The 17,984-nt window shown below is 54.5% G+C and overlaps 3 protein-coding genes across 3 annotated transcripts; 2 read left to right on the top strand and 1 right to left on the bottom strand.

Annotated features, from left to right (window-relative positions):
• The first annotated feature begins 461 nt into the window (after positions 1–461).
• Positions 462–4,203, top strand: CSUI_005255 (er lumen protein retaining receptor). Its single transcript, XM_068065432.1, has 6 exons — positions 462–1,267; positions 1,798–2,544; positions 2,805–2,937; positions 3,112–3,245; positions 3,413–3,500; positions 3,619–4,203. The coding sequence occupies exons 2-6, from the start codon at positions 2,368–2,370 to the stop codon at positions 3,735–3,737; spliced, it is 651 nt and encodes a 216-aa protein (XP_067922597.1). The 5' UTR covers positions 462–1,267; positions 1,798–2,367; the 3' UTR covers positions 3,738–4,203.
• Positions 4,204–4,585: 382 nt separating this feature from the next.
• Positions 4,586–6,415, bottom strand: CSUI_005254 (uncharacterized protein). Its single transcript, XM_068065431.1, has 2 exons — positions 5,346–6,415; positions 4,586–4,941 (listed from the first exon to the last, which is right to left on the bottom strand). Exons 1-2 carry the CDS (start codon positions 5,740–5,742, stop codon positions 4,781–4,783), a joined length of 558 nt encoding a protein of 185 aa, XP_067922596.1. The 5' UTR covers positions 5,743–6,415; the 3' UTR covers positions 4,586–4,780.
• A 110-nt stretch (positions 6,416–6,525) lies between these two features.
• CSUI_005253 (phd-finger domain-containing protein) lies at positions 6,526–17,383 on the top strand. The gene is made up of 7 exons (XM_068065430.1): positions 6,526–8,783; positions 9,184–9,503; positions 10,510–12,646; positions 13,568–13,674; positions 13,869–14,064; positions 14,595–14,699; positions 15,360–17,383. The coding sequence occupies exons 1-3, from the start codon at positions 7,577–7,579 to the stop codon at positions 10,588–10,590; spliced, it is 1,608 nt and encodes a 535-aa protein (XP_067922595.1). The 5' UTR covers positions 6,526–7,576; the 3' UTR covers positions 10,591–12,646; positions 13,568–13,674; positions 13,869–14,064; positions 14,595–14,699; positions 15,360–17,383.
• The last annotated feature ends 601 nt before the right edge of the window (positions 17,384–17,984 follow it).

Here is a 17,984-nt window from a genome sequence, read left to right as displayed (position 1 = left end):
AAGCCAACCTCGGGTAATCACTTACGCCCGGCATATCACCCTCGTGTTTCTGCGGCCGCAGGCAACTCATTCGTTCCTGGAAGTACACTTTCCGTGCTTGGTGCCTCTGGCCCCGTATTGCCGCTGGGTCAACAGGGGACAGGTATGCAATTTGGTCAGTCATCGCGCCAAAAATAGCAACAAAGCAGTATGGAGAGAAAACCGAGCGACCCTCTCTTGTTCCCTTTGAACCATGCGGTGCTACCACGTGTAGCGGCCGGCGCGAGTAGTTAGCAGAAAGTTAAATCCAGTCTCTCTCACCACCTCTGGTCCAATGAGACGGACCGCGCTGCGACAGCACTAACCCACACTTCGTTCGTTGCACGCACACGGAACACACTCGCGCGGCGTATTCACGGGCGACACACGGCGACGGTCGCGGAGAGGCGCGGCGCGGGCGTTACACAACCCGTCTTGTCCGGGCGGGCCTCACGGAACCACAGGCTAAGCTGTCACGCTCCTTTTCCTGACAGGAGCGGAGTGAAGTCGGTAGCAGGCATCCGAAAGCACCGTTTTCCGCGCGGATACACAATCTTGAAGAGGAGGGAACGTAGTAAGCTTTACATTGGACTGACGCGGAAGGTGAGACACTACGGCGACTGATCGGCTGCTCAGTTAACGCATGCACAGCGTCGGGGCGCTACTTTACCGGCGTGTCACTCGGTCAGGGGCTTGTTTCTTCGCTCGTCTGCGTGGTAATCACAGCTGGAAAGGGACATGTTCGCAATATCTTCAAGTTCTCTGAGAGACAGTTGTTCGCCTCTTCGACTACAGTTCGTGCGTCCTGTAGCGGACGCCGCAGTGAAAGGGTGTTCCAACGCTCACGTGCCGCTGTTGCGGCGTCATCGTTCCCATACGGACGACCTTACCCCTTGCTTTGCTTGAGTTCTTGCGTTCACTGTCTTCTGTGTCCCATCTCTAGCGCTCGCGGGTTGTGCGCTGACAGCACTCAGCTGGGGCTTCACCTAACGGCCAACACGCGCACTGCAGTTGCTGTCGGCTGCAGGTGTTTGGTGCGTGTTGGAAGGGTCGCCAGTTTTGGTATGGGGGTCAGTAGAAGCGGGCTACGGTCACAGGCGACGAAAGAAGGGAATGGGGCGAAGATTTCGGCGGTCACGTCTTCCGGGCTCACATCTAACTGATGGCCTCATGAAGACCCCTGCTTCCGAGCCAACCACCAAGCCAAAAGGTCACGCGGCGAACGCGCCACCAAAAAGTGAAGAAAAATGTAAGAGCGCGCCTATCGCGTGCGGCCACACAGCGGCCGCAGGTTACGTAGTTCGATGCAAGGCTTTTGCCGTATGCCATCTATCCCTCTGTCTGCGAGTGATGGCAGTGGCGCCTTTTTGGCTTTGAGATGCGGGTGACTTGGCGCCTTGAGGTATGAAGCCACAGAGACTGAGTAGTGCAGTGTGAACCCAACGCAGAGGACAGCGGTTCTCAGAACATGAGAATCTGCATGCTATTTGAGTGTGTCTGGGGTTTTTGTGGTTGACTGTATTTTTTCCATGGTGCTCGTTTCGTTTTTTTCCTGAGTTTTAAGCTGCCCAGGCAATCCCGGTACAGGTTTTCACCTACTCTCACCGACAACAGTCAGCATCAGTGATATGTTGCAGAGGGACAACAGGTGGTTAGGCGCGTTTCTGCATCGTTTCAAAGTTGTGCGTGCCTGAGACTTGGTCAAGGCGACAACATCAAATAAGATTCACGAGGCGGCTTGTCGTTCCTGCGCTGTCTTCTGTGGTATCCTTCTTTCAGGAATTCCCAACAGCAGGTGTTTGACTCATGTTTGAGCAGCGTTAGGTCGGGTGATATTTGTGTCGGTCTCGCTTTTTGCATCTGCAGGTGTGTCGTTGACAGGTTTTGTTCGTTGTTCAGTGCATCAAGGTCGGCCCCAATCTCTTTTTTTATTGGGACTTTGCGGCGGAGCAAGCTAGTTGCGTTTTTGGTTTCAAAAAAGGCAGCGTTTCTTGCCGCCCCTCAGGTTTCGTGAGCTCTGCTGATGTTTCCTGGGTCTGGGGCTGTCAGCACCCACACCAGCACAGTTGGGCGGTGGAAGCGTTCACGTCTCTCACCAGGCGAGTCTGCACAGAACAGCATGGGTGTATCACAGCGTGCAGATCATCGATAGTGAAGCGGCTGTCTTCTTGGTACCCGGTGGTGGCTTCCTCTCCAGAACGGCCGTCTTTCCTTATCCCCGGGAGATTGTCAGCTTAGCACTTCCGCTTCATAGGTTCTCGATGTATCTCCTATGTTGAAGCCTTCCAAGTGCATGGTCTGTTTGATCTCGTGGCCCCCGCTTCATTGCTTTCCTTTTGGTTGGTGAAAATGGAAGTGTGGTTGTTCATTCTCGGGTACCTCATCCACTTCGCGGCGAGCTGCGTGCTGGTGTACAAGATCCAGCAGCAACGCACGGTCTACGGCCTCTCAATCGACACTCAGATCTGTTATTTGTTGGCCACGCTTTCCCGTTGCGTCTGGTATTTGGACACTCGGCTTGTGGAGGTACGTGGCCCTGCTCCGCAGCAGAGTGCAACTGAAAGGCCAACTGGGGTCGCTGACACGGCGTGAGCGTGGACTGTTATATGACTATTAGTGCGTAGGCACGAGCTAGCTTGACCGAGTCCGCTGTTCTAGTTCTGGTGATCATTGCTATTTGAACTCCTGGACACAAGTGCAGCTGGCTCCTCAGCGTGCCAAATCGCGTAAGTCTGGCAGCCGCCAAGGGCTAGTTACAGCCTGATTTCGCCGGCGTGTGCGTGCAGACGTGGTTGGCATACCTTGAGCTCCTGTGCAGCACCGTCATCTCCGTTGTGCTTACGTATTACCTCTGGCGCTACCGTCACACAAATACAAAGAATGTCTGGACGCCGTGCAAGGCTGCCCTCATCATCCCAGGTACGCCCTCTAGAAGCGGGTGCCGACAGCGCGTCGCAGCAAAGCTAGTTTCCAGTTAGCAGTCGCGGATGGGCAAGGCCTGATCGAGGAAAGCGCGAAGGCAGTTGATCATGCTTTGGGAAAGCGTAGCACGCGTGCCTAAGGGCGTCGTCTATGTTTGTCTTTTCTCCGCAGTTTGTTCAGTCCTAGCCTTCTTCATTCATCCCGGCCGACAGTGGTGGACAGTACAGATACTCGTCGCTTTCACAATCTACACAGAAGCGGTCGGGTTGCTTCCCCAGCTGTGGTACATGCGACGAATGCTCGAGGTACGCCGGCGCACAAACGACGAAACGGGGTAAAGAGGTGTTCCAGCCTATGTGATCTTGGCTGTGGCCTAGGCCAGCTCATGTATACTGGACCGTTGCGAGCGCCTCGTACCAAGCGTCCAACTCATCGTGCTCCTCGGCGAATTGTCATCCCGGCGTATGCGCAGGTCGAGCCGCTGACATCTCATTACGTCGGGCTGCTGGTTCTTTCTCGGGTTGTAAGGCTCTTCTTCTGGGTTACGCTATATATCCAAGGTACGTTGAGAGACGACCTTGTGTGACTCCCCCACCCAAAAGTTTTAATCTTGAGTATCCTGTGGTGGCAGCCTGCGGAACTGGACGTTGTTCGCTGTGTGCTTGGGATGCATTCCAGGAGAACACTTCTTGGGCCTTTTCCTGGCCGACCTGCTGCACAGCGTTCTGGCCGCGGACTACTTTGTAATGTGGTGCCGGAAACTGCGTCATGGAGGAGCCCTAATATACAAAATATAGGAACGCGCGTCGGTGTCTGCGAGCGCTGGGTCGACGGGTGTGATGGGATTTCAGAGTGGCCGTCTGGCCAGAGCCAGCAGCCTTCCGTGGCGAGGGGTCGTCACACTGGTTTGCGTGCCAGCGCAGCATCCTCAACGCCGCCACCGACTTGCGAGCCTCCACTCCTGGCAAAAGACCAATGCTTCGTCAGAAGTAACGAGGCTCACCCGGCGCGGTGGACGGAGCACAAGAACAGCTACGACGGGGCTAACTGTTACCGTCATCAGCAGGGAATATCACGTCGGAAGCATTGCGGCTGTCCCCATATGACAAAAGATAACCGGACCAACCAAAAAGGACAGCGAGCGCACCTGCTCACGTCTTGGACCGACAAAGTTCCGCGAGTTTGCACTGCTGAACGGTGTGAGAGGAAACCCGAGAAATGGAAGCAACGCTGTTGCAAACTTTCCCTTTACCGCTTCTGGCCCTGGTGCCACTCAGAAAGGTGTGCCACGTGTTTCAACAGTTGCTGGGTGTAAAGTGTGCTGGCAGGCTCTTCGGAAGTCCGGTACTCAGTGCCGTCGACAAAAAACTATGCTGCCGATCGAGCCTTGCGCACGCAATTTTCACAGTGACAGTTCGGGATAGACCTAGTAGTTTGCCCCGAGCTGTCATTAACAACGATAGCCAGTGACTTATCGCATCATGCATTGCGGGGTAAGCATTCCAGGCTGACCACAATCGCCACGATTGGTAGTTCCACGTTCCGCTGAGCGTTTCTGCTCCGGTCTTGAAAAAAAAGTTTCGTTGCGGGAGAGAACCTCACCGGAGAATCTCAAATCAAAGGCCTCGGCAACACGAACACGTATAGGGAGAAATAGACACGAAAGTAACCACCCAGTACACCTGGTCCCCACCGTAACACATGGAGCGACACATCACAGCAAAAATAAAACGAACCGACGACTGAATGACCTCTCAGCTGCATTGATGCCTGCTGGTACAATTGATCGCCGTCATCATCGTGAACTCTGCAATCTTGCTTCTTTCCGTGACCCGCGGATTTAGTACCTAAGACGAGAAACGGGGGTAACGCTACGAAAAAGGTACGACCATAAGTTCCCTCCCATTGGGCTCCCCAGGCCGTCCCCATCATCGCTATCGTACATGCCTGACCAGTCCTCATCATCATCGTCCCAGTACGAGTCGGGTGTGTCTCTCGGAGCTGCAGAAGTCGACAAAAAGAAACAACAGCTGCCACGCGCCATCCCGGTTCCAACAAGGTGAACACCCGGTTTCCGGGGACGTCCGTAGGGTCCGGCCATTACACGCGGCACGCGCCAGATCCATGGTACGCCAGTGCACGCACTAGAAGATGCCATATACAGGATATGCACTGGCCCACTCACGGTGATAGTGCCAGATAGAAGGTATGTAGCCGACGCCAATCACGCACCCCAACGGGCACCTCACCCAGCTGAGGGCGGCTGGCCATACAGCTATGGTTAGCCAAGCAGCCCACGGCTGCATTCTCGGCTACTGATATGAGCCCACGCATCTCTAAACCATTCAGCCGCGCGCACTTCTGTCCCGAACCGGGGCAACGTCGAATCGAATGTGCACACTCACCTGTGTGTCTAGAATACGCCGTATAACTGTTTTGCAACGGCTTGGAGATACTGGAAGCTCCGAGCGACCCGGGAGCGCGGAACGACTCCGGGAGAAGCACACGGATTTCACCCGGCTCTCTAGGTGCAGTGTCACCTTCATCTATCAGTCCCGTATCACCATCGGAGCTGACGGACATCCGTTGAATGCGAATAACCATATCCTTCTGCTTTGTCGGAAGCTGGCCTGCTGCAGCTAACGCAGCCATGCCATCCGCCCGTAGTAGGGGACAGGCGCACTCCATCGCAAGTAGTGCAAGTGCTGAAACTGTAAGCACTGCTCTGCGCGACCGCCCGCGCGCAGCTGTCAGGAAGGTCGTGCCACGCGGGCGTGACCCCGAAGTCAGGCTGCATGCCATGATGACCCGAGAGCGAAGGGAAAAACCCAGCAACAAGGCCTTGTACGGCAGTAGCACAAGGGCACCGAAACGAGACGTTCCGTCGCCCACAGGAACGAGCTCGCTTCACTTGAAAAAACTCTAGTTCATCGGCGGGCTCCTGTCCTTAGCCAGCCAGGACCTCCCCCCAAATCAACACCAATTTCCGCTTACGAGGGCAAGCCTCGGACAGTACGGGGCGAGAAAAAAGAAGAGGAGCTGGCGGATTAAGGACCAGAAAAAAGCCTGTCACAATGGCAACGCGACGACGCCCGAAGCACCCACGCACGCTGTCATGCCCGCGTCGCCAAAGTGACAGATCTATGACGACTCCCACCTTTCAAATGGGGAAACTGAGAGACGGAAATATTTGAGACCCACAAGACGCGACAACGGCCGCCCTATTCCGCGAATATGGCGAACACCGAGCATTCCCTGTGCCTTTCCCTGGTAGAAGAAAACAGACCTTCGTAGACCACGCTTCGTTACCCTCGCGCACGAATCTCATGGAAGCCTTCGGCAGGCGAGGAGCGCGCAGCCATGCTGGAGCAGGTCGATGCCCGGCCTCGTTGGCTTGCTTCATCGTTACGCCGCGTCCGCAGTCGGGTTGCCAGACCGCGCAAGCGTCATAGCTGGTTGGTGGCGCCGAACAGTGCTTGGAGTCCTATTCCGGATGGCACGTCCCGCAAGAGGGACCTCAGCGCTAGGTAAGTCGTGATAGCGGTAGCCAAAAGGGTGGGCTACCATCCAAGAGTTTTTCTGGTTGCATGCATGCTGGCTAAGTTGTTCGAGTTCTGTCGTTCTAAAGCTTTTATGAAGGATGCCAAAGTTCTATCTGGCACGGACTTGGATCCAGGAATTACGAGTCTGCAACAGGACGTCGCTTTGCTCAATACTTTTTTTTTTGTGGGGCAGCACGAGACTCCGGTCTTGTGTGGCTTTCGTGAGTCACTCCCCAGCGCACGGTTGTTCGGAGTGCGGTTGTGGGTCACGAAGTCGGCCTTTCTTTGTACCGGTGTCGGCAGCTTCGCCATATTTTCCTCTTCTCCGGGGTTCGCTAGCTGCCTGGTGTCTGGAGGACGCCTGTATTTGGGCCGTGTAGAGTTCTCGGCTCGAGCGCCGTCCATTGCGTGCCGACCATGGAACCAGGCTGACGCGTGGCTACCACCTGCTCTGGTAACGCAGCCGTCTGTGTTTGAGTACGAACGTATCTGTTAGATGAGTCCTGTGACGTTCCGGGACCATGTGCGACGCAGGGGAGGATGCTGCCTAGCTGAGGTCACAGCAGCTTGTCTCCCGAGCTGATCCACCGTCGAGAAGATAGCAGTTCTCTAGTGACGGGAAAGTTGCAACTTCTTGGTTCCAGCAGCTGGTCTGCCGAGCTGATCCGCCGTCTAGAAGAAAACAATTCTCTAATGACGCGGGAAGTTCACAGCTTCATGGTCGGTAGTCGGCTGTGTCCGGTCAATCGCAACGGCGAACTGTTGGAAACTCAGTCTGGTTTGTCATAGTGTCTTCGCGTATTTTCTCCTGACTCTCATTCCCTGGAAAATTCGTCACTGTATGCAGTTTTCCTTTTCTCTCCACGTGCTCTGAACTGCACTTTAGAGGAGCTCGGTCCTACCAAGGCTCCGCAGTTTGCCGTCTGCGTTCTGCGGTCCTCTTCGTTTTTGTTTTTTGTTTTGCTTCCTTGGCTCGATGTGAACTGGTCGTGGTAATGGTTTTCCACTTTTGTTTGCGCTACCATGTCTGCTTTTTAATCCTATTTCTTAGCGTGACTGTTAGTGTCCACGTTGTCTGATGCAGTCGGGACGCAATGACTCGAGCAAGTCCATCCTCCTGGAAGAGTGCGGACCCCCTCGCCGGTGGGGGAACGGGATGCCGATTGAAAAAGGCCGATGTCTTAAGGGACGTCTTTCCCGCACAAATTTCTGTCGAGCGTTTGCAGCTAGACCAGGCCTGTGCTGTGTGTCAAGGAGACTTTTCTGAGGATGTGTCCGAGAATCGCACGTGGGAGTCATCGTTATCACGCCGGGCCTCTTCTCCGGAAGCGTCGTGCTCAGATGGCTCGAGTTCGTCGTTATTCTCGGACGATTTGTCGTCTGGTTCTGGTGCAGCAGAGACGAGTTCAAGCAGCGATTTGGGTTCGTCGACGGAGCTGGCCCCACTTGGTTTGATTTCCGGGTGCGTTCACTCCTTTCACCACGTCTGCATTCAGAACTGGGGATTTCAGCAGAACACCTGCCCTCAGTGTAAACGCCGCTTCAGCTGGCTTGCATGCTATTCGCGCGAAGGTTGTCGCATGAAGGTCACGTACGTCAGGAATAGAAACCTCAAAGTAGACGGTCCCGTTGTCAGTGCATTTTCTGACGGCGCTGTGTGCCCTGTCTGCCTGGATACCATCGAGAACGGAGGAGGTGTCATATCCTGCGACGGGTGTAGTGCATTTCATCATCTTGCGTGCGCAGGCGCACCTGTAAACCGTTCTGAGTTGCTGAATGGTTTATGGTTCTGTCAAAAGTGCGTATGCGAGGAGATGTGCGTAGATCGCGAAGGGCAACCCATTTCTGCAAGTCGCCTGACATTTTGGGGCTTTTATGAGACCGGCCGACGGAGGAGGCTTCGACGTGCATCAGCAGCTTCCCGCTTTCCTGCATCGCAAAACTCCAATCATCAAGTCAGCAGTCGAGCAAGGCGGTTAGCCGGACGTCTTGTCCGGTCGTCTTCGCACGCTCACAGTGCGACCTCCCGCAGCAACCATGACACTCTGGATGAAGTGCTTGATCGCTCCTTAAGAGAAGCTCAGGAGGCCTGGCAGCAGTACCACAGCGGTGCAGGTGCGGCAGCTCGGGAGTCGCTGCCCGGTTCTGCTGGTACTGCAGCGGATGAGTTTTTGGAGGAAGCGCAGGGTGTGAGTGCGAACAGCATCAGTTGCCGCCGGGAGTGTGATGGCGCACTGCACGTGTCGAGCGCGTATCCTTTAGACGAAGAGCAAAGTAGTGCTGACGGTGCCGTTCTTGCAGGTAAGCCTCAGGGGTTCTTGCTTCTTTGCTTGTCTTGTAAGTGGCGTCCGGCGTGTTGGTCGTGGATTCAAGGAGGCATCTTTTGTTGAGAATACTAGTTTTCTTCGTCATGTCCAGCTGGCGGAGTTGCTCCAGTGGTTCCTCGATAATTCAGAAACAGGTACATTCCAGCGTCTTGTGCTCTGGATCGAGTCCGCAGGTGGGAGTGAAGTTTTGTAAAAAAGAGTGCAAGCAAACATCGGGAGGTGGTGGCTCGGTAGTCAAGGATTTGCGGGCGCCCGAAGACGTTAAAAGAATCTAGGGAAGTTTCCGGCGGGGCGAGTGGTCGGCAGCTACGTCGGTGTCGGATCGTATACTCTCGTTTTCTTGCTTCTGCGCGTGTCATGCTCCTTGCGTGCAGCGTCGCGTGCGACTCTGCAAGCTGATGTCTGTGGGCCTCCGTCAGCAAGTGATTCTCCAACAGCTTCGGAGCAAGGGCAGATTCCGGATCATCTCAGTAACTCTGCTCGCTGCCATCAAAGTGAGCCAGTATGCGTGAGGCTTGTGCTATCCCCAGCGGCATCAGCAGACATAACATCCGAAGAGGCGGCGCTCAGCATTGTCGATCCGAGGGTTGTCACGGACGCCGGAGTGGAGCCGGATGCGCTTCCGGAGGAGAACACGGTATCTGTTGAAACAAGAGACCAGTCTTGTACAGTATCGATGACCAGGAGAATTCCAGTAAGCACTCAGTTATTGTCGAACGGTCGATTTAGGCCAAGGCGGCAGCAGGTCCGAGAGCCCTCGTCAGTACTGATGAGGCTTAGAAGAGAAATGCAGCAGAAGCCAACCCCCGGATTATCTCCTCACCGGCTTGGACTGAGTTCGCTGGCGCGCGGCCGAGTGTCTGCGTCGGCAGCGAATTCCTTTAAAAGTCGGTCTGATCCACCGCGGGCAGGGCCGCCACCGGTCAGACCAAGCTCGTATCCACTGCGTCCACGAGAGGTGCGGTCGAGCTATATGAACGACGAAGGGGCTGGTGACGCGGAATCGACAGGCAGGAGGAGAGTGGTGCACCGGGATAGGGGTAGACAAGGGTTTAGTGGAGGACTGCCACGCGTCTTCGAAGCTGGTTGTCCGGCCATCGCTCGTAGGGTCTATCCGAGTGAGACAAATAGTTTGCGGATTACGGCGAAGGTGGAAGGGGACAGTGAATTTGGCGCATACGCAGTGGAGGAGAGGGATCGGCGTCGAAAGTGGGGCTTTGAGACACGCGTGGTTGCTCATGCTCATGATGATGACGGCCAGGCCAGTCAGGCGCAGCCCGGTTTTACAGAAGGTGTTCCGGTACACAAGCGGAGAAACACTTCGGATAGAGGAGCCCCGAAGTCCGGCACCTTTTGCGCCTGTAGCATGATGCCTAGGAGCGGTATACAGGCACGTGGAGGAAGGCATGCTGACAACGTTTGGGGTAGTTCGGAAGCGATGCAGAAGCAGCGAGACCCGCATTCTTCACAACAACCTGCCGGACGCGTGGAAAATGAATAAAATACTCCGCTTTGAGTGACAAAAAGCGACACTGGTAAAGGCGACTCGGTGCACACTGGCTCTTTTTCTGGACGGCACTGGCGCCCAGTGCATTCGTGTGAAAGAGATTTGGTACGTAAGTAAAGAAGGGTTTTATGCGAAGGTCAACCCTCGGTCGTCTTTTCGCTGTGTATACTGTGGTGCGTGACGACACCGGCAGACAGAAACGTCAGCAGAGAAGGCGTGGAGATCTGATAAAAACGCGAACGGGAAGGCGTCCACGGCCGGGCGCTCAGGGTGAATTCGCGTTTGCTGCATTGGCGTCGAACTTGCGCCACTTTTTAAGGATTTGCAATGCCTCTGCGTGAGTTTAACATCTGGAGAGAGTCTCAGTCCTCCGCTGAAACTGTTTCTCTTGTGCCCAAGCTGTCATGAGCAATAACTCCCTCAAGCTTCCCCACCTTTGCACTGTCGAAACCCAGCTTTCGGTGGCCTGTTAGAGCCAGCATCATAGTTCTCAGGGGACGGGTGCTGACCGCCCCGCTTCGCCGGTATAATCTGCTTCATCTCTACTGGACAGGGGACGAAGCGGCACTGCGATTGCGTGCGTGCTGCCTAGAGTGTTTTATCACCTATGCCCACGCTAAATACCGTACCTAATGCTGTTTTCTGCGACTTCGATCATCGAGGTGCGGGCACGGCGCAAGGCCCCGCTCTGTGCCCGCCTCCAGCGCGCGTAGCACTCCAGCAAACTGGTTACAGGAAGTGGGGGACTTTTTTGTCCCAATTATAAAAGAACGCTCGTGCAGGGGTTGGGCTTTCCCCTGAGGTCTACACGGTGACGTTAACAAGGTTGCCGCAGCTTCTGACAGGCAGGTGAATGCTGATTGTCGGTCCGATTGCGGCGAACGCCCATGGCCAAGTTTATCGCTGTAGGGATGTTTAGATGCAACGTAGTGAAGTACTACAGCTATTTCGGCCTGCTAGTTCCGCTGATCCGTAGGTGACGAGTGGTGGGTCGGGCTGGGCAGGCGAACACATTATGCCGACGCACCTCTGTCCCGTAGATTTGGCGACTCCGCAGCAGTCGGAAAAAGTACGCTAAAGCAGCGGCTTTGCAACAACGTTGGCACTTTGCGCGCTGCGGAAAGTGCCGTGCTGAGCACACCCGGCAAACAAGGACGGAAAAAGAAGGCATGTTGGACGTGCAGGGAAAGCTATCCGGGATCTCCACTAGTGTCCGGATTGTGGCGGTCACGCGGTCACTGGATCGACACGACAGCCGTCGCGCCGGCTGGACGACCATCTCGCGGGTTCTTCCAGTCCTCCCTGATTCCTACTCGGTTGTGTCGGGGTTCTGACCTCGGTGTGGCGCTGGTCGAGCAGTTTCCACGCCCGACTGCGTTGGCCGGTTTTATTTTTCGAAGTTGTCTGGACAACCGTTTGTTTTTTTGTGTCGCGTTACAAGCTGATTTTTGATTGCAATCAATTTCATTCTTACCTGCGTATGTCTGAGTGCAGTTGCATCACTGTCGAATCACTGTCCGTCCGCCACTTTCGCCGCATTGTGCTGACGTGTGACGCGAGCGTCGCAACTTGCCCGATCATACAGCATGTCCGCATCGTGTTGTGATACGCTGTAGTTTGCTTGGACGAGCGGAAGGCCAGATGCACACGCTATCATCGAGCTTGAAACTGGAGGCCAGACAGTTTTGTCAACTTTTCCCTTTTCCCCGTTTTTAGAATGGCTAGTCTTCGAGCTCAACTCTGAAGGGGAAGAAGCTACGCCTGCCGTCGGTGCCATTTCCGGTTGCTGCTGTGGAGGAACCTGCACTGTCGCCGTGGTCGGTTGTGTGTGCTGCCGGTTCCACTAGATCATTCGCAACAGAACATCCTCCGCTTTTCTCTCTTTTTTTCACTTTGCTGAAGGCTCCGCGGACGTGCAGACGTCGTACTAAAGGTTTCTTGGGCTTCAGTTTCACGGCGGTGTTTTTCTTTCCGCTTCTTTCCCCACAAGTTTACAATGGCAACTGCAGGAGTTTTTCCCCGGCCTGACGCCACGGCACCTCCTCCTACCCAACCTAGCTCGCGGTCCCCCAGACCAAGCAGCTCTCCCGATGGGTCAATTTCGTCGTCGGCACCTCACGGTCATGAATGTCAAGGTGCCGGAGCCGCTGCCAAAGGGACGTCGCGCGACCATGACGCGTCCCTAACGAAGCCGACACAACACATGAACCCGGCGCCGTCGGCTTATACGATTCAAAGGAGGACGGCGCAGGGTGGCCCCTTTTACCTCAAGCCCATAGTGAACTTCTTTTTTGGTCTGCTTATTTCTGCACTCCTCGTCTTAGCTGCGGGTACGTTGTACCGTACCCGAGAACCGTCCTCTCGTTTGCGCGGGTCCACTCCTTGAGCTGATTGGTTATTACTTTCGCCTTGCTCTTGGCCCTGTTGCTGCAGCGCATCTGCAAACCCGAGGTTTCCTTGGGAGTGCTTGTCCGTGCTGGTGGCGACATGCGTGACTGACGTGCTGACCGCTGACTTGGGAGGGCTTTCCTGCGTTTGTCCTACTCTTTTCACGGACTGTTGTTCGGACAGTGCGGGTGCGACCCCAACGGTCATCAGGCTGCTTTGCTGTCCAGAGTTTGCCGACGTTGCTTTCTTGGGCTGGGCAACGGGCTACGACAGGAGCGGACGCGCGGCGCGCGGACAGCGCCAGCCTTTCCGGAGGGCTACTTGCCTTTCTGCTTTGTGATAGAGACAGACACAGAGCTCCTCGCCAGGGACGGTTGTTTTTGAGGACAACCCAAGTGGTCGCTGAGTTTATATGAGCAGGAGTACTCAGAAGGAAATGTTCTGCAGTTTGCGACTTACGCGCTTCCTTTTCCCACTATGTCGAGTGTTGTACTGAGGCTTCAGTTTTTCCCCAGGTGGTGCGTGGGGCGGGTTTCTGAACGTTGCGTTGGCTCCTGCACGGAAAACGTGCCATACGCCTTGTGGATTGATATCATCTCTTTCGTGTGAGTCCTGCACGGGACAACGAGGTGCATCATTGTGTTTTTGCCTGTACAACCGAGAAGGAGTCGGGTAGGCTGTTAGCGAGACATGTGTGTTTAAAGTGGTACGTAGAAATCATCACAAAGCCTCAGCTCCGGGCAGGCAGCTCTTAATGCGTTCTGCTGTGTTGAACTGCTTCCCGAGTGACGGTACCGCCTGGGAGTGCTGAACGGCTAGAAAGTTAGTGGTTTTCTTGATGTTGTGCATCGCCTGTTACGCAGCTGGAGTCGGTCACGTCTCATTACCGGAGGGCCACTTCTGCAGAGAGTATTCTGACTTTGTGGTCAGTCATGCACCGCGACTAGTTCTGTCTGAGACCTTCAAAGTGGTAAGTGTGTGCTGCTCTTGGTCGTTATCACTCGCGACACATAGACATCTTCTACGAATGCTGCTACGCCTCACCCGACTGCAGCGTCATCTTGCGTCGGTTGTACCTCATTTGGAGAGCGTCCCGTCAAAGCGGAGTGTACATTCACTTCGACACCGAGAAGAGATCGTCTTGCTTGCGCTTGTGATCACCAGACCCCCATTCTTCTTCAGTTGGCCGACACCCTCAAATCATCAGGCCTTGACACTCTGGCAACGTACACGATGAACGCCGCCACGTGGCAGCACACTGACGACGCCTTCTTGTGGACATTTGTCGGATTGGCGACGATCTGTACTCTAGCCCTTGGCTGGGGTCTGTGGGTATACAAAAGGGAGCGGGATATCGAGGGTAAGTGGGGAGGCTTTTTCACTCGAACGAAGCCCACGAGCATGAGCGTGACACAAGCGAGAATTGACTGTCAACAGTGGTAGGACCACGTAAAAAAAAAAAATCTTCGGACGGGACATCAGAGAGCGCTAAGGGTTATTCCATTACCTAGTTAGGCAGGGATGCACCAGCGGTGCGGGCTTTGGACGAGCATACGGTAGAAGAGCTTCGGCGCAGGTGTCAGTTCAAGGTGTCTGGAAGGAAAAACGGGAAGCGTATACGAGCGGGTGGAGTTGGTGGTAGCGTGACGCTCACCCATTCTCTCAAGGCGGTGAATGACCGTTTGTTGGTGGTTTCGCCCGAGTCGCTGGTATAAGTCTCTTGATTGCAAGAGGGTGTGTTGTAGAGTAGACGTTGTTACGATAATTTTCAGTTGATTACTTTTGTGTCAAGCGAGCCCTTCCCAGTCTGTCTGGGGAAGTACTTTTCTTTTCTCTCCCGGAAGAAAGTGGTGTCTGCGATTCACGTGTGTATCCAACGTGTTGTGACAGTTTCCCCGCCGAAGGAGATGTTCTGCAGCAACCTGATGACACCTGAGGAATTTGCTGACAAACGGTACACTTTCGAGGCACTCGCTCAGCTCATGAAGGATCCTGGTAAGGATTGCACATGTTCAAGAATCACTTTGTCCTGGTATTTCTGAAGTGCTATGTTTTACATTTTTTTTATGATTGTCAAGCCAGCGAGTAGGGACTCAAGGTGTATCTCGCTATCAACTGCATCAGGAGTTGTGAAAGGAGAGTTACAGTTGTCTCTTCAGCTAAGCCGTGGCTTGGCTAGTACTCAGGAGTGCTAGGCTTTCTGGCAGCCTAGCGGTGGGACTAGGCTTTCTCTGAAGATGCGCTTACATTGGAGTGTGTAAACTAGCGCTGGACGTCGTCGCCTTGTCTGGATTGGCGTTGTGTTTTCGGAGTGCACCCGTGAGACCAGATCACTTAAAAGCTTGCGAGAGTTGCATTGGGAACTAAGACTGAGACTAGCCGAACTGTTCTTTTCATTGTTTGGTGTTGATTGCATACATGGATGTCCTGGAAGGGGTATCCTCGTGAATATTGTGAGCTTGATTTTTACGTCCTGTGGTCGAATGAAGTGGTGCCGTAGCTATTCAGGTGATTGAACAGCTCGTCCAGCACAGCCCGGGCGAAACCGGGGAGACTACCTTTCATTCACCTTAGCTGTAGTCGCCTTTGAGTGCCGTGCGATATAGGGGCCCCGGTCCATCTGGCTTTGTTTGACGAATCTGTACTGGATGACAGAATGGCTCAAGCTGAAGGCTCAGCGGTCAGTGCAGGGCAGTGAGGCGTGGAACTGGCAGAAACGTGCCCATGACGAGCAACACGCTGATGATGATGACGGAAGTGAGGGTATCGACTCTGAGGAGGAGCAAGATGAGAGCAACTAGCAGAAGCATATTCCTGTTAGAAAACAGATGAACGGTGTCGCTCGGGTTTACTCGAAGCCGGTCTGCTATTCTTTTCTGTGCGATGAGCTCAGCGGTCAGTGGACGTGTTTTTGGTAGGTGATCGCCGGCGATACCTTTGTGCGGGTGTATTTGCAAGGCCCCCCCAGCAATTAGTAGCGGACCTGAAAGAGATTCAGAGCGGGAAGAGAGGGAGCAACTATTATGAGTTGTAGTTGCGTTCACGGGGTGCATGTTCGTTGTGGTCATGGGTACGCGTTTCACACCAATCAGGAATGCTATCACCTGTTGAGTTAGTCATGAGATGACATATGAAAACTCGACAGGCAGAAGAGACCTAACGATATACATGTAACTGGATACAGAAAGGAAAGAATTTTTTTTTCCTGGGCCGGGATGAGCATGAGGTGCACGGGGGAGGAGTCAGTGGAGCTGGCCATATCATCAGGCAGTCCAACGTGGCCGCAGCTGTTGTTCCATTCGTGGCCCAATTAGAGACTGTTTTGCCTGAAGGCAAGAATTACTCGGGCAGAACTAGTTTTTCATTGGGTGGGGAAAGAAAAAGTGTTTCGATGTGAGGAAGGTTCAGGGGCCAGGTCCCCTCGGGGTTTCCGGAGCTGCTGGAGAAACGAGGGTGGCGTCACACGTCAGCTCGTGCCGACACGGTCTTCTGCCTTGTCGAAGGAATCTGTTCTCAGTTGACCCCGCACGCTAACTTCACGTTCACTCGGTTGTTGGGTACCTAAAAGCTGCTGTGGAGATCCACGGTTTCGAGCTTGAAACTGAGGCCCTCCCTCTTGGTGTCACTCCGCGTGACTGGCGGCTGGAACTGACCTCGTGCGTCTTTTCCCTGACTAGTACGCACACGGCTTTTTCTGTGGATACGTTTTCAGTTATAGGAAGTTGGTGTTCTGACCGACTATGCTTCGTCTGTGTCGCTAGGAGAAGCTTGGTGGTATTTCAGTTTTACATGTCGTGTACATGTCTCTGTGAAGAGGGTGAATTGGCTTGAGAAAGCAGTTTGGTAGTAGCAGTCTACTTTTCCTTATAGAATTTTGATGTGCGTCTTCTCTTTCGCGTGGCGGCTAGTGACACAAGGTCCGACTATTCAGGACTTCATCGCTCTCTTGTCCCGGAATAGGACACGACGGTGCTGCCCAGATGTTTTCGATGCCGTTTCTGTTGCTGTGACGTTGGCCCACGGGGGTGACGCTTCAATCGTCGAGCAGATCAGCGCGGTGTCGTATCGCGGCAGGAGAACCGGTTGCGGGTGGTCTGCTGTCGTGAGTGCCTTCTGCTACTGTTTCCACGTGAGCCGGTGGCCTGCTGCCAAGCTCACTACTGCTGCCGGGGCGGCTACCATCCGTGACTGATGAGCGTAACCGCTTGTGTCTCAGTGTGTGGCCGTGGATCGCAGTGGTTGACCATGTTCGGGGGAACGGAGAGAAGGCGACGAACAATAGTAGGCAGTGCATCGGAAGGAAACGCCCGAATCATCGTGCGTGGCAAGGACAAAGCCTGTTGTGTCCCCGCCGCGACACCTGCACGGCCGTCCACGATGCTCCTTGGGATGAAGTCGCTTCGAGTGTGGGAGGACACTGCTGATGAGGGTAGCCTTTCCTACCTCCTTTCGGGCAACTAAAAGCTTTCTTAGATACTCTTGTCTGGTTCGGGTGGAGGTCGTCGTTGGTCTTGGTCGTCGCTGCTATGCCGCTGCGCGAGCACGTGTCCGGGTTCGTCTTTCGACTGTTTGCGATATTGTCTTTCTTGACATTTTTTTTGACGGTTTTTACGTATGACTTGTACTCATCTCGGACTGGGCTTGCTTGAAGCACCAAATCTTGGCTGTTTGAATAGAGAACCAGAGTCCGCTGGGCTCTCCCTTCCCGAGCATGGTGGTGCTGGCGTGAGGCGGCAGGGTGCGCTGTCACCGAGGTTTCTCAGTGTGCTCCACCTTGGTTACTGTCACTTTAGAGACCAAGCCCGGCGTTACAAGTTCGTGTGCCACACACTTCAGAAGTGGAGAGGTTTTCAAGGTGGATTCAAGGAAACAGCGCAGCCATTTAAACAGGCGAGCGGTAGTGGTGGAGAAAGTCATTAGTGTGCTGCAAGTCGCCGAGTCAAGCACTACCGAGTACCCGCGGCCATCAGTCCCGGCGCGTCGACTAATTGACCTCTTCGAAGCAGTCACCATTCACGAGGTCGAAGGGGACGGCGGACTGCAGTCCGCCCCTGAAGAAAACTGGGGTCAGTGGTTCCGCTCTGCCAGTCTCAGGCGTTTTGGTTCGTTGTGTTTACAGTTGGAGGCGACCTCTTTGCACATGGCTGTCACCGCAGCGATACTTCGAATAACGAGTGCATATTCTTGGGGGGGTTTCCAGCTCAGAGGTCTGCTATAGCAAGGAGCGCCAGGTTCCGCTGCCTAGCGCACGAGCTCATAGTGAGCTGAGTTCAGCCCCCC

Source organism: Cystoisospora suis (genome assembly GCF_002600585.1).
Source record: "Cystoisospora suis strain Wien I chromosome Unknown contig_2539, whole genome shotgun sequence".
Lineage (NCBI taxonomy): Eukaryota > Apicomplexa > Conoidasida > Eucoccidiorida > Sarcocystidae > Cystoisospora > Cystoisospora suis.
The sequence above is the reverse complement of the archived record's forward strand: the minus strand, read 5'-3'. Positions and strand labels throughout refer to the sequence as shown.

Coding starts and splice junctions, on each gene's coding strand:
- CSUI_005255 (XM_068065432.1), top strand. CDS start 2,368: ATGGAAGTGTGGTTGTTCATTCTCGGGTACCTCATCCACTTCGCGGCG. Junction 2,545..2,804: donor TGGACACTCGGCTTGTGGAG/GTACGTGGCCCT, acceptor GTGTGCGTGCAG/ACGTGGTTGGCATACCTTGA. Junction 2,938..3,111: donor GGCTGCCCTCATCATCCCAG/GTACGCCCTCTA, acceptor TTTTCTCCGCAG/TTTGTTCAGTCCTAGCCTTC.
- CSUI_005254 (XM_068065431.1), bottom strand. CDS start 5,742: ATGGCATGCAGCCTGACTTCGGGGTCACGCCCGCGTGGCACGACCTTC. Junction 4,942..5,345: donor GGCGTATTCTAGACACACAG/GTGAGTGTGCAC, acceptor CGACTTCTGCAG/CTCCGAGAGACACACCCGAC.
- CSUI_005253 (XM_068065430.1), top strand. CDS start 7,577: ATGACTCGAGCAAGTCCATCCTCCTGGAAGAGTGCGGACCCCCTCGCC. Junction 8,784..9,183: donor TGACGGTGCCGTTCTTGCAG/GTAAGCCTCAGG, acceptor CCTTGCGTGCAG/CGTCGCGTGCGACTCTGCAA. Junction 9,504..10,509: donor CGATGACCAGGAGAATTCCA/GTAAGCACTCAG, acceptor CGACACCGGCAG/ACAGAAACGTCAGCAGAGAA.